Source organism: Neoarius graeffei, chromosome 1 (genome assembly GCF_027579695.1).
Source record: "Neoarius graeffei isolate fNeoGra1 chromosome 1, fNeoGra1.pri, whole genome shotgun sequence".
NCBI classification, from domain to species: domain Eukaryota; kingdom Metazoa; phylum Chordata; class Actinopteri; order Siluriformes; family Ariidae; genus Neoarius; species Neoarius graeffei.
This window is the reverse complement of record NC_083569.1, coordinates 118,029,488-118,045,024: the sequence shown is the minus strand read 5'-3', so window position 1 is coordinate 118,045,024 and position 15,537 is coordinate 118,029,488. Positions and strand designations below refer to the sequence as shown.

At 48.2% G+C, this 15,537-nt stretch overlaps 1 protein-coding gene across 1 annotated transcript in view; it reads right to left on the bottom strand.

Moving 5' to 3' along the window:
- ptprn2 (protein tyrosine phosphatase receptor type N2) overlaps nt 1-15,537 on the bottom strand; it is a 573,154-nt gene that overhangs the window by 407,034 nt on the left and 150,583 nt on the right. The window contains exon 3 of the mRNA XM_060920656.1: nt 15,312-15,425. Coding sequence (XP_060776639.1) covers nt 15,312-15,425 — 114 coding nt within the window. The remainder of the gene's footprint in view (nt 1-15,311; nt 15,426-15,537) is intronic.

Here is a 15,537-nt window from a genome sequence, read left to right as displayed (position 1 = left end):
GGCTCAGCCCGAAGAGCTGACGTGGGCCCGACCTCCTGTGGGTTCACCACCCACAGAGGTAGCAGTAGGGGACTGGTGCAATGTGGATTGGGTGGCAGTCGAAGGCAGGGGCCTCGACGACCTGATCCCCGGACACAGCGGCTGGCTGTTGGGACATGGAATGTCACTTCGCTGGGGGGGAAAGAGCCTGAGCTTGTGCGGGAGGTTGAGAGGTACCGGCTAGAGATAGTCGGGCTCACCTCCACGCACAGCTTGGGCTCTGGAACCCAGCTCCTCGAGAGGGGCTGGACTCTCCACTTCTCTGGAGTCGCCCGTGGTGAGCGGCGGCGGGCTGGTGTGGGCTTGCTTATAGCTCCCCAGCTCAGCCGCCATGTGTTGGAGTTTACCCCAGTGAACGAGAGGGTCGCCTCGCTGCGCCTTCGGATTGGGGAGAGGGCTCTTGCTGTTGTTTGTGCCTATGGCCCAAATAGCAGTATAGAGTATCCGGCCTTCTTGGAGTCCCTGGGAGAGGTACTGAGGAGTGCTCAGACTGGGGACTCCATTGTGTTACTGGGGGACTTCAATGCTCACGTGGGAGATGACAGTGACACCTGGAGGGGCATGGTTGGGAGGAACGGCCTCCCCGATCTGAACCCGAGTGGTGTTTTGTTATTGGACTTCTGTGCTAGTCACGGTTTGTCCATAACGAACACCATGTTCGAGCATAGGGGTGTCCATAAGTGCACGTGGCACCAGGACACCTTAGGTCAGAGGTCAATGATAGACTTTGTAGTCGTTTCATCTGATCTCCGGCCCTATGTCTTGGACACTCGGGTGAAGAGAGGGGCTGAGCTGTCAACTGATCACCACCTGGTGGTGAGTTGGATCCGCTGGCGGAGGAGGAAGCTGGACAGACCTGGCAGGCCCAAACGTATGGAGAGGGTCTGCTGGGAACGTCTGGCCGAGCACTCTGTCGGGGAGGTCTTTAACTCCCACCTCCGGGAGAGCTTTTCCCAGCTTCCGAGGGAGGCGGGGGACATTGAGTCTGAGTGGACCATGTTCTCTACCTCCATTGTGGACGCAGCTGTTCAGAGCTGTGGCCGCAAGGTCTCCGGTGCCTGTCGTGGCGGCAATCCCCGAACCCGGTGGTGGACACCAGAAGTAAGGGATGCCGTCAAGCTGAAGAAGGAGTCCTATCGGGCCATGTTAACCTCCAGGACTCCCGAGGCAGCTGACGGGTATCGGCAGGCCAGGCGTGCTGCAGCTCGGGCAGTTGCGGAGGCAAAAACTCGGAACTGGGAGGAGTTCGGTGAGGCCATGGAGAAGGACTATCGGTCGGCCTTGAAGAAATTCTGGCAAACCGTCCGGCGCCTCAGGAGGGGGAAGCAGTACTCTGCCAACACTGTTTACAGTGCGGGTGGGGAGCTGTTGACCTCGACTGGGGACATTGTCGGGCGGTGGAAGGAATACTTTGAGGATCTCCTCAATCCCACCGTCATGTCTTCCACTGAGGAGACTGAGGCTGATGACTCAGAGGTGGACTCGTCCATTACCCAAGCCGAAGTCACTGAGGTGGTTTGCAAGCTCCTCGGTGGCAAGGCACCGGGGGTGGATGAGATCCGCCCTGAGTATCTCAAGTCTCTGGATGTTGTGGGGCTGTCTTGGTTGACACGCCTCTGCAACATCGCGTGGCGGTCAGGGACAGTGCCTCTGGAGTGGCAGACTGGGGTGGTGGTCCCTCTTTTTAAGAAAGGGGACCGGAGAGTGTGCCCCAATTATAGGGGAATCACACTTCTCAGCCTCCCAGGGAAGGTTTACTCCAGGGTACTGGAGAGGAGAATTCGACCAATAGTCGAACCTCGGATCCAGGAGGAACAATGCGGTTTTCGTCCTGGTCGCGGAACACTGGACCAGCTCTATACCCTTCATAGGGTGCTCGAGGGTTCATGGGAGTTTGCCCAACCAGTCCACATGTGCTTTGTGGATCTGGAGAAGGCATTCGACCGTGTCCCCCGTAGTATTCTGTGGGGGGTGCTTCGGGAGTATGGGGTTCGGGGCTCTTTGCTAAGGGCTGTCCGGTCCCTGTACGAACGGAGCAGGAGTCTGGTTCGCATTGCCGGCAGTAAGTCAGACCTGTTCCCAGTGCATGTTGGACTCCGGCAGGGCTGCCCTTTGTCACCGGTTCTGTTCATAATTTTTATGGACAGAATTTCTAGGCGCAGCCAGGGGCCAGAAGGAATCCTGTTTGGGAACCACAGGATTTCATCTCTGCTTTTTGCGGATGATGTTGTCCTGTTGGCTTCTTCAAACCAGGACCTTCAGCATGCACTGGGGCGGTTTGCAGTCGAGTGTGAAGCGGCTGGGATGAGAATCAGCACCTCCAAGTCCGAGGCCATGGTTCTCGACCGGAAAAGGGTGGCTTGCCCTCTCCAGGTTGGTGGAGAAGTTCTGCCTCAAATGGAGGAGTTTAAGTATCTCGGGATCTTGTTCACGAGTGAGGGAAGGATGGAGCGTGAGATCGACAGGCGGATCGGTGCAGCCTCCGCAGTGATGCGGTCGCTTTACCGGTCCGTTGTGGTGAAGAAGGAGCTGAGCCAAAAGGCGAAGCTCTCAATTTACCGGTCGATCTACGTTCCGACTCTCACCTATGGTCATGAGCTTTGGGTAATGACCGAAAGGACAAGATCGCGGATACAAGCGGCCGAAATGAGTTTCCTTCGCAGGGTGGCTGGGCGCTCCCTTAGAGATAGGGTGAGAAGCACAGTCACTCGGGAGGAGCTCGGAGTAGAGCCGCTGCTGCTCCACATCGAGAGGAATCAGCTGAGGTGGCTCGGGCATCTTTTTCGGATGCCTCCTGGACGCCTCCCTGGGGAGGTGTTCCAGGCATGTCCCCCCGGGAGGAGGCCCCGGGGAAGACCCAGGACACGCTGGAGGGACTATGTCTCTCGGCTGGCCTGGGAACGCCTCGGTGTTCTTCCCGAGGAGCTGGCCGAGGTGTCTGGGGAAAGGGAAGTTTGGGCTTCCCTGCTTAGACTGCTGCCTCCGCGACCCGGTCCCGGATAAAGCGGAAGAAGACGAGACGAGACGAGACGAGAAGTTTACAGCAACAGTTGTAAGTGTCTATGCCCCAACCTTCATGAGACCTCCTGAGGAGAAAGCCCTCTTCTACGACCAACTGTCGAAAGTCCTAACTGCAATCCCTCGACTCGACAGAGTGTTCTTGCTTGGAGATTTTAATGCCAGAGTAGGAAGGGACCAAGAAGCCTGGCCAGATGTAATTGGTGCCCATGGCCTCGGTGATATAAATGAGCAGGGAACTCTACTTCTTGAACTCTGCACACGCTTTGGCCTATGCATTACTAACACATGCTTTTCCCATGCCGACATCCATAAGGGAACTTGGCAACATCCGAGGTCCAAACGATGGCACCTCATCGATTACATCATTGTCAGGCTATACTATAAGAGCGATGTCTTAGATTCAAGAGTCCGCCATAGCGCTGACTGCTGGACGGACCATAAAATGGTATGTGCCCACTTAAAACTACGCTTTCATCTATCAACTCAGAAGCGGAAGGCCACCACACCAAACCGGCTAAATGTCAGGAAGCTGAGCAATCCATCTATATCTGACCAGGTACAAGAGTCCATCCGTGAAAACCTGTCTAGCATTACCTTTGAGAATTTTTCTCTCGAGCAACGGTGGAAATATCTCCGCGACACCCTCTATAACAGTGCCAAGGATACCATTGTCTTCCAAAAGCGCAATCACCATGACTGGTTTGACGAGAACAACCTCACCATCAGAAACCTTCTGAATCAAAAATAAGCGGCCTTCCAAGCTGTCCTCAGCAATGATACACGCGTGAACCGAGCCCGCTACAGCCAAGCAAAAAGCACCTGTCAGAGAGAGCTCCGCCGCCTTCAAAACCAGTGGTGGCTGGACCGTGCTAAAGAAATTGAACAACATGCTGAAAGACACGACTCTAGAGCCTTCTTCCAGTCTGTTAAGTTTGCCTACCAACGACGCCAAAGCGGTATCAGTCCTATAAACGATTCTCAGGGCAACCGGCTTACGGAAAAGGAAGATATACTAGCTCGCTGGAAAGAACACTTTAGTGTTTTATTAAACCAGTCAGGAACAGCCAATGCCTCTGTCCTTGATGCAATCCCCCAGGAAGAAATTCTTGTTGAACTGGCAGCTCCACCAACCATTGAAGAGGTTAAGTCAGCCCTTGACCGCCTGGCTAACAACAAAGCTCCGGGCTCGGATTGCATCCCATCGGAGGTCTTGAAAGCAGGTGGAAAACCCCTTCTCTCAGAACTCTGGACCCTCTTCCTTGCCATCTGGGAAGAGGAGAAGGTACCCCAAGACCTGAAAAACGGTATCATAGCTACGATCTTCAAGAAGCACTGTCGCTTCGACTGCGGCAACTACCGTGGCATTATGCTGTTATCTGTCACTGGCAAGTTATTCGCCTGTGTCATCCTTGACAGAATATGGCCCTACATAGAAAAATACATCCCCGAAGCCCAATGTAGCTTCAGAGGTGGGCGGTCAACTAGCGATATGATGTTCGCCCTCCGCCAGCTCCTGGAAAAGTGTAGGGAGCAACACCAGGAACTGCACGCAGTCTTTGTGGACTTAGTAAAGGCATTTGACATGGTTAGCAGACCTCTTATGTGGGCTCTACTTAAGAAGATCGGAATCCCCTCTAAGGTAGTTAACATCATTCAGAGTTTCCACAACGGTATGGAGGCAAGAGCACTGATCGGCGGAGAACTCACCGAACCATTCCCGGTAACAAATGGCCTGCGACAAGGATGTATTTTAGCTCCTACTCTGTTCATCCTTCTCTTCTCCTTTGTCCTGTGCAGTGCCCAAAAAGACATCCTTGACTTCGGCGTTGACATCAAGCACAAGCTCGACGGTGATCTGTTCAATCTCCAGAGACTCAAAGCAAAGTCCATACCATCTACGTGCCTCAAGGATTTTCTGTATGCCAATGACGCTGCTCTGACCACCAAAACCTGTGAATCCCTACAAGAAGGCGTCACAGCCCTGAACATCGCCTGCGTGTCCTGGGGCCTAACGATCAGCAAACTAAAGACCGAAGTAATGCATGTCCAGTGTGAGGAGCCAACCGCAATCACAATCGAGGGTACGCAACTAAAGCACGCGCACACCTTTACATACCTAGGAGGAAACCTGTCCGATGACGCAAGTCTTGACCCTGAGATCCAGCGCCGAGTAAGTCGCGGTGCAGCTGCGTTTAACGCCTTAAGAACTAGGTGCTTTGACAGAAGAGGCCTATCTTCGGCAACTAAGGTGACTGTTTATAAAGCCATAGTCCTCCCCTCGCTCCTACATGGATCTGAAACATGGCCCACTCTTGCCCATCATATACACCGCTTGGAAGTCTTCCACCAAAGGTCACTCCAACAAATCATGAACATCAAGTGGTGGCATCGTGTCACCAACACGGAGATCCTTGAGCGTGCCAACTGCTCTTCCATTGAAAGCATGATCCGTAGTAGAAGACTTCGATGGCTTGGCCATGTATCCCGAATGGACAACTCCAGGATTCCTAAGCAACTTCTATTCGGCGAGCTGAAGCTTGGTAAATGCGACAGGGGACGCCCTTGCAAGCGCTGGAAGGACTGCATTAAAGAAGACCTTTGCGCCTTCCAAATTGATCTGAAGACTTGGTATGAGGACGCCCAGGACCGCTGCCTGTGGAGGTGTGTCCTCCATTCTGGGTCGGAAACCTGCGAGCTTAGGCTCAGAGAACGAGCCGCAGAGTGACGAATAAGGAGGCACCACAGGGCTACGGGTCCCCCATCATCATAATTGCTCAGTGTGGGTTCTCCAGTTCTCCCTCAGAACATAAACACAGAATGCTCATAGTGAGTTTTCCAATTCTCCCTCAGAATATAAATGCAAAAAGCTCAGTGTGGGTTCTCCAGTTTCTGTCTCAGAATATAATCACAGAACACTCAGAGTGAGTTCTCCAGTTCTCCCTCAGAATATAAATGCAAAAAGCTCAATGTGGGTTCTCCAGTTCTCCCTCAGAACATAAACACAGAATGCTCATAGTGAGTTTTCCAGTTCTCCCTCAGAATAGAAAAGCAAAACACTCAGTGTGGGTTCTCCAGTTTCTGTCTCAGAATATAAACACAGAACCCTTAGCCCATGTTTACATTAGACCGTATCAGTGGATCATCAGATTAACGTTTTTAAAACGATTAGTGTGCACACAGCAACACCAATACACGATTTGCGTGCACACAGCAACGCCAATACACGGATACGCTCAGCTCCGCAGGCATCCTGCGCTCCAAATCACACAGCGCGTGAGTGAAGTGCACAAGCCACGATTCGGGACTGAGCCGCTGTGTGTGTGATCCCAGCGCATATCACTTACTACTTGCAAGTGGAAGGATGGCAAGTCTAAAGACCATCATAACTACACAATGGGCAGTATTTGCATCAGTATTTGCAGTATTTTCATACTTTTATACTCTTTAATGAAAGGTGATACAAGGCGGAAGTCCGCGCCATTTTTCAGCAGTCGCGTCACATAACCAACGCCAGCGAATCAGGAAGGTGGATGTCACAGTGACGTTGTCCAATGAGACGCCAGCTAGAGCTCAGCACAGTGTATCCGCGTATTCTGAATGTTTACACAGCACCGGAGCTGACACGATCTGGATTGAATACGTGGACGCTGGCGGATTCCCGTTTCCCGGCGTTTCCAGGTGGTTTAATGTAAACGGACAGTGCATCCGCGAAGAAAACGAGACAGATACGGTCTAATGTAAATGTAGCCTTAGTGTGGGTTCTCTAGTTCTCTTTCAGCATATAAACACAGAACACTAAGAGTGGGTCCTCCAGTTCTGTCTCAGAATCTCATCTCATCTCTCATCTCATTATCTCTAGCCGCTTTATCCTTCTACAGGGTCGCAGGCAAGCTGGAGCCTATCCCAGCTGACTACGGGCGAAAGGCGGGGTACACCCTGGACAAGTCGCCAGGTCATCACAGGGCTGACATAGACACAGACAACCATTCACACTCACATTCACACCTACGGTCAATTTAGAGTCACCAGTTAACCTAACCTGCATGTCTTTGGACTGTGGGGGAAACCGGAGCACCCGGAGGAAACCCACGCGCACACGGGGAGAACATGCAAACTCCACACAGAAAGGCCCTCGCCAGCCCCGGGGCTCGAACCCAGGACCTTCTTGCTGTGAGGTGACAGCGCTAACCACTACACCACCGTGCTGCCCCCTGTCTCAGAATATAAATGCAAAATACTCAGTGTGGGTTCTTCAGTTCTCCCTCAGAATATAAACACAGAACACTCAGTCTGGGTTCTCCAGTTCTCTTTCAGATTATAAATGCAGAACACTCAGAGTGGGTTCTCCACTTCTCTTTGTCTGTCTGTCTTTCTCTTATATGTCTGTCTGTTCTTCTGGATTTTCATTTCCCATTTGTCACAAAAAAAGAAACACCTTGGCCTTTTTCCTGTCTGTCTATCTGTCTGTCTCCCTCATCGAAAGTATCCCACACACACTCTGAGTTACAGTGTATCACTGACACACTGTGGTCACGCCTAAGGGGTTACTGACAAACAATGTTATTTCATTAATTAAAAATATGAACTCTTACATTTCCTTTCATTCACACCTCTCCCTCACTTCTACTCCTGCTTTTCATCTTTCTTCCATTTTATAAATCTCTCTCTCTTTCACTCACTCACTCACTCACTCACTCACACACCATACGTGCTCTCATAAAAAAAAAGGTTTAGCATTTGTTTGTGTGTTTGGAGAGCAGGTATGGTTTGTGTGTGTGTGTGTGTGTGTGTGTGTGTGTGTGTGTGTGTGTGAGAGAGGGAGAGAGAGAGAGAGGATAAGTGAGGTCTTGTCACGGTCGATCAATGCCATTGATCCTGTGTCATTGTGCAGTTGGGTGCCTGCATCACAAATTGCGCGATTTCTACTCCAGACGAGAGATAAGAAGGAGCTGATGGACTCAACACCCCACAGCTCGATGACAAGAACAACACACACACACACACACACACACACACACACACACACACACACACACACAAGGAGAGGTGTGTAAGTGGTGAGGGACACGTCACACCACAAGACTGTGAGATTGGGACAGAGACGTCCACACACATCAACTCGAGGATCCAAAGCAAAAGTATGATAGTTTACATCGATGTTTCTGCCAAGTTCAACTCAAACACACACACACACATGTCTACAACTCTTTCTAAATTTGAAACAAAATCACCACCACACCACCGCATGTCATTCACAACCCAGATATTTGTCATCTCTGTCCAAGAAAACAGGAACGAGAAGGAAGTGCATGAGGGAGGGAGAGAAAGGAGAAGGCGTGATGAACATGGCCTCTCTTCCTGATTCTCTTGCATCTGATCCCTCAATCTTTATTCATTTTACGTAATGGGGGTACGACGGCAGCCTCCTGCGCTCCTCTAATATTCATTAGCTTCGTGCTAATTTCAACAAACATGGCAGTGTGCCTTCTGCACTTTTCAGATCTCGTTTACCTCCTATTCAGAAAGCCAGTATGAGGGGAGATGTCTCACACACACACACACACACACACACACACACACACACACACACACACACACATACACACACAGACAAGTGCTGCCACCTAGTGGATGAGATTGAGATCTGCACAGCACAGCCCAGAACGTAATATTTGTTCAAAAGAAAAGACAGACAACTTGACAGACAGGAAGTCAGACAGAGTGATAGCTTAACAGGACACACACAGTGGGACAGTTAAAGATGATCAGGTGTAGAAGAAGAGAGACCTGAGGAAGAGAAAGGAAGCTTAAAAAATAGACATATGAGAGAAAGGTAGGCCAGAACATACAACCCCGATTCCAAAAAAGTTGGGACAAAGTACAAATTGTAAATAAAAATGGAATGCAATGATGTGGAAGTTTCAAAATTCCATATTTTATTCAGAATAGAACATAGATGACATATCAAATGTTTAAACTGAGAAAATGTATCATTTAAAGAGAAAAATTAGGTGATGTTAAATTTCAAAAAAGTTGGGACAAGGCCATGTTTACCACTGTGAGACATCCCCTTTTCTCTTTACAACAGTCTGTAAACGTCTGGGGACTGAGGAGACAAGTTGCTCAAGTTTAGGGATAGGAATGTTAACCCATTCTTGTCTAATGTAGGATTCTAGTTGCTCAACTGTCTTAGGTCTTTTTTGTCGTATCTTCCGTTTTATGATGCGCCAAATGTTTTCTATGGGTGAAAGATCTGGACTGCAGGCTGGCCAGTTCAGTACCCGGACCCTTCTTCTACGCAGCCATGATGCTGTAATTGATGCAGTACATATGTGGTTTGGCATTGTCATGTTGGAAAATGCAAGGTCTTCCCTGAAAGAGACGTCGTCTGGATGGGAGCATATGTTGCTCTAGAACCTGGATATACCTTTCAGCATTGATGGTGTCTTTCCAGATGTGTAAGCTGCCCATGCCACACACACTAATGCAACCCTATACCATCAGAGATGCAGGCTTCTGAACTGAGTGCTGATAACAACTTGGGTCGTCCTTCTCCTCTTTAGTCCGAATGACACGGCGTCCCTGATTTCCATAAAGAACTTCAAATTTTGATTCGTCTGACCACAGAACAGTTTTCCACTTTGCCACAGTCCATGTTAAATGAGCCTTGGCCCAGAGAAGACGTCTGCGCTTCTGGATCGTGTTTAGATATGGCTTCTTCTTTGAACTATAGAGTTTTAGCTGGCAACGGCGGATGGCACGGTGAATTGTGTTCACAGATAATGTTCTCTGGAAATATTCCTGAGCCCATTTTATGATTTCCAAAACAGAAGCATGCCTGTATGTGATGCAGTGCCTCCTAAGGGCCCGAAGATCATGGGCACCCAGTATGGTTTTCCGGCCTTGACCCTTACGCACAGAGATTCTTCCAGATTCTCTGAATGTTTTGATGATATTATGCACTGTAGATGATGATATGTTCAAACTCTTTGCAATTTTACACTGTCGAACTCCTTTCTGATATTGCTCCACTATTTGTCGGCACAGAATTAGGGGGATTGGTGATCTTCTTCCCATCTTTACTTCTGAGAGCCGCTGCCACTCCAAGATGCTCTTTTTATACCCAGTCATGTTAATGACCTATTGCCAATTGACCTAATGAGTTGCAATTTGGTCCTCCAGCTGCTCCTTTTTTGTACCTTTAACTTTTCCAGCCTCTTATTGCCCCTGTCCCAATTTTTTTGAGATGTGTTGCTGTCATGAAATTTCAAATGAGCCAATATTTGGCATGAAATTTCAAAACGTCTCACTTTCGACATTTGATATGTTGTCTATGTTCTATTGTGAATACAATATCAGTTTTTGAGATTTGTAAATTATTGCATTCCGTTTTTATTTACAATTTGTACTTTGTCCCAACTTTTCTGGAATCGGGGTTGTACAACAAGTGCAAAAGTCAGGTACATGAAGTGCCGAACTTCTGGACAAGAAGGTTCTAGTGCCAACTGAAGTGACAACAACACTTAGTGTAATATTCTGTTGAAGTACCAATACTCAAACAGCCAAGGAAACAAACCAACCATACAAAATACAACTAAATAGATAAACCCAATGGCTAACCCCAGGCTAGCGAGTACGCAGCCTGGGTTGGTCTAGACCAAAACACAGTTACACAGTGGGCAGGGAGGAAGGGGAGAGGTGCAGCCTGAAGAGGTGAGTCTTCAGTCTGTGCTTGAAGGTAGTCAGGGAGTCAGCAGTTCTGACCTCAATGGGAAGGTCATTCCACCAATGGGGAACCAAGACTGACAGTAGTCTTGAGCGGGCTGGGCAGAAGCAGAGAGGAGGAGGGTCCAGGCAACCAGTAATAGCAGAGCATAGGGATCTGGCTGGTGTGTAAGGGCAGATCAGACTCTGGAGGTATGTTGGCACTAACCCCTTGACAGCCTGATAAGCTAGCACCAATGTCTTAAATTTGATGTGAGCTGTGATAGGTAGCCAGTGCAGGTTGGCAAGCAGAGGGGTGACATGGGAAGAACAAGGGAGGTTATAGACCAGGAGCGCTGCAGGATTCTGGATGAGCTGCAGGAGCCTGATGGCAGAAGCTGGAAGGCCAGCAAGGAGAGAGTTGCAGTACTCCAAGTGGGAGAGGATCAGAGCTTGGACCAGGAGGTGAGTAGAGTAGGTGGTGAGGAAGGGGTGGATCCTTTGGATGTTGTAGAGGAGGAATCTACATGTCTAAGACACTGCAGCGATGTTTGCTGAGGAAGAGAGATTGTCGTTGAACATGACCTGTAGGTTCTTTGCACTGGGTGAAGGAGACCTAGAGATGTCCCCCACGGAGATGACAATGTCCATGGGTGGAGAGGATGGAGCAGGAATGTAGATTACATCCGTCTTTCCTGGGTTGAGCTTCAAGTGATGCTTGTCCATCCAGCTCTGGATGTCATGCAGGCAAGCAGAGATGTGAGCAGAGATCTATGTGTCAGAAGGAGGAAAAGAGACAGTTGGGTGTCATCAGCTAAGCAGTGGTAGGATAGACCAGGAGCAGAGATAATTGGGCTAAGAGACTGGGTGTAGTGGGAGAAGAGAAGTCGACCAAGGACTGAACCTTGAGGGCTGCCAGTGGTAAGTGGGCATGGTGCTGATACAGTAACAGACCAGGTAACCTGGAAGGAGCAACCAGAGAGGTAGGACTTGAACCAGTCTAAGGCTGTTCCACAGATCCCAAGAGCTGACAAGAATGTCAGGATGATGGGGTAATCAACAGTGTCAAATGCAACAGAAAGGTTGAGGAGAATCAGGACCGAGGAGAGGGAGGTAGCACATTACACAATGTCAGCAGTGTTACACAGTGTCAGCAGTGTCACCAGTGTTACCCAGTGTCAGTAGTGTTACACAGTGCCACTAGTGTTTCACAGGGACAGTAGTGTTACACAGGGTTGGCAGTGTTACACAGGGTCAGGAGTGTTACCCAGTGTCAGTAGTGTTACACAGTGCCAATAGTGTCCCACAATGTCAGCAGTGTTACAGTGTCAGTAGTGTTATACAGTGTCAGTAGTGTTCCACATTGCCACTAGTGTTCCACAGTCTCAGTAGTGTTACACAGTGTCACTAGTATACCACAATGTCAGCAGTGTTGTCACATTGTCAGCAGTGTTACATGGTGTCAATAGTGTTCCACGGGATCAGTAGTGTTCCACAGTGCCACTAGTGTTCCACAGGGTCAGTAGTGTTACATGGTGTCAGTAGTGTTCCACGGGATCAGTAGTGTTACACAGTGCCACTAGTGTTCCACAGGGTCAGTAGTGTTCCATAGTGCCACTAGTGTTCCACAGGGTCAGTAGTGTTACACAGTTTCAGCAGTGTTATCCAGTGTCAGTAGTGTTACATAGTGCCAGGAGTGTTCCACAGGATCAGAAGTGTTACACAGGGTCAGTAGTGTTACATAGTTTCAGCAGTGTTATCCAGTGTCAGTAGTGTTACATAGTGCCAGGAGTGTTCCACAGGGTCAGAAGTGTTACACAGGGTCAGTAGTGTTACACAGGGTCAGTAGTGTTAGATGGTGTCAGTAGTGTTACACAGGGTCAGCAGTGTTACACAGGGTCAGTAGTGTTATGCTCTCAGTGGTGTTAAATAGTTCAAATGTTGTTAATGTCACTGATGTTACAGTGTTAGTGGTGTTACAGTGTTACTACTGTCTTTTTTTATTTATAAATGAAAGGATTGTCTAAGTGACTATGTGAGCAGTGCTACATAGGATAAGTTTATCTCTTGGTAAGTTTCTCAAATTCATAGTTCTGTACAAATGTTCCTCTGCACAAATATTGGCACCCCTCTACTACAACCATCAACGGGAATTAACCAATATTCTATCTAACTAATTTTGACAATGACCTGCTGTGTGTGTGTCATGCTGCTGTCTCTGTCTTTCTCTATTTTTTTTTTTCAGTACAGCTGAACAGAGAGACTTTGCCCTGCTAACACAGCGTGGCATTGAAAAGCCTCTCTGTCTCCCTGGGCCATGAAGGGCTGCACTCAACCTTTCATCATCCCTCTTTCATCTGGCCACATGACAGAGCAATGCGACAGATCACGGAAAAGACAAGTGAGTGTGTCAGGCTTGGAACCGATTGCTACACAGCCTCAAACGATGTGCTGATTTCTCCTGACAAAACCAGACACCACGTTCAGAACAATGTGTGTGTGTGTGTGTGTGTGTGTGTGAGAGAGAGAGAGAGAGAGAGAGAGAAAGACTGACTGGCAATCTTCCCATGGACTCATTTTTATTCGGACTTTGAATGTGTCCATATGAAAACATGAACAGAAATAACAGAAAATTGAAAAGAAAAATCAACTCCTCAGCTTTCCCACTTAATTACAAAAGAAAAATAAAATTAAAGACTGATGGAAGGCATAATAAATGAAGGACAAGAAAAAACAGATAATGAGACAGAATAAATAAAGAATGAGGAAGACAGACCAGATAGACAGATAACACGTAAGAACACAGACAAGTAGCCAGGACATGGATTGAGACAGACAGACAGGTATGGAAACAGACAGGTAGACAGTCCAGGATTGATACAGAGAGACAGGCAAATAGTGAATGATATAGACAACAAGAGAGGACTAGGTTTGAGACAGGAATAGAAACAGACAGAGAGAGACAGGCAGTGAAACAGACAGATGGACAGGGCCAGGATTGAAATACACATACAGACAGACAGACAGACAGACAGACAGACAGACAGACAGACAGACAGAGAGATAGCAACTGAAACAGATGGGTAGAAAGGACCAGGATTGAGACAGACAGACAGACAGACAGACAGACAGACAATTACTGAAAGAGAGAGATGGACAGGACCAGGATTGAGATACACAGACAGACAGACATATAGGGATTGAAACAGACAGATTGACAAGGGCAGTATTGAACCAGACCAACAGACAGACAGATAGGTACTGAAAGAGACAGGTAGAAAGGACCAGGACTGAGACAGACAGACAGAAAAGAATAGGCTTGAGATAGACAGGCAGTTACTGAAACAGACAAATGGACAGGACCAAGACTGAAATATACAGACAGACAGACAGACAGACAGACAGACAGATATCGACTGAAACAGACAGATGGACAGGACCAGGACTGAGATACACAGACAGATGGACTGACAGACAGACAGATATCGACTGAAACAGACAGATGGACAGGACCAGGACTGAGATACACAGACAGACAGACAGATATCGACTGAAACAGACAGATGGACAGGACCAGGACTGAGATACACAGACAGACAGACAGATATCGACTGAAACAGACAGATGGACAGGACCAGGACTGAGATACACAGACAGACAGACAGACAGACAGACAGACAGACAGATATCGACTGAAACAGGCAGATGGACAGGACCAGGACTGAGATACACAGACAGACAGACAGACAGAAATTGACTGAAACAGACAGATGGACAGGACCAGGACTGAGATACACAGACAGATGGACTGACAGACAGACAGATATCGACTGAAACAGACAGATGGACAGGGCCAGGACTGAGATACACAGACAGACAGACAGAAAGGAACAGGTTTCAGACAGACAGACAGACAGACAGGTAACTGAAACAGACAGGTAGAAAGGAATAGGATTGAGATAGAAAGAGGGACAGGTACTTAACAAGTACTCAGAAGAGAGTGATAAACAGCAGAGACAGAGAGAAAGATAGATAGAATAGACATAGAAGAAACAGACATGTAAACATAAAAAGACAGACAGATAAACAAACAATCAGATAGATGGACAGATAAAAAGATAGTAAGGTGAACAGATAGATGGACAGATAGTTGGACAGGCAAGACTTTCTAATGAAGGAAGGAAAACTCAGGATGTATAGCCACTCTCAAATTAAGGGGAAAGAAAAAAAACAAGTGCACACATCCTTGGAAAACAGACCAATCACAGGAGAGGGGTGGAGACAGAGCTACAACTGAAAACTATCCAAAATAATCACATGGTGCTGTGTTGCCATGGCAACCATGATGCAATTCACAAAGATGAAAGAAAATGTTGACAGAAGCTTTTTATGTCAGAAAATCTGGGGGGAATCCTGAACGGTTCATACCCACATTTACATCCAGAGAGCAGGAGAGAGAGACAGGAGGAGCAGGAGAGAGAGAGACAGGAGGAGAGGGAGAGAGAAAGAGAGACAGGAGGAGAGACAGACAGTTGAAGGAATGATACCTTGCTGGGTGAGTTGCTGAAGGAGGTTCCTCAGACGCTGCAGTGCTGCTGGAGATGCATCGTAGGTGTAAAGATCTGAACCAGGAAACCACTGACATTGACCAAACACCCCATCTGCAACACACACACACACACACACACACACACACACACACACACACACACACCATGTAAAATTTACATGTTTTTTTTACACACCCATCACACTTGGAATGTTTCACATATA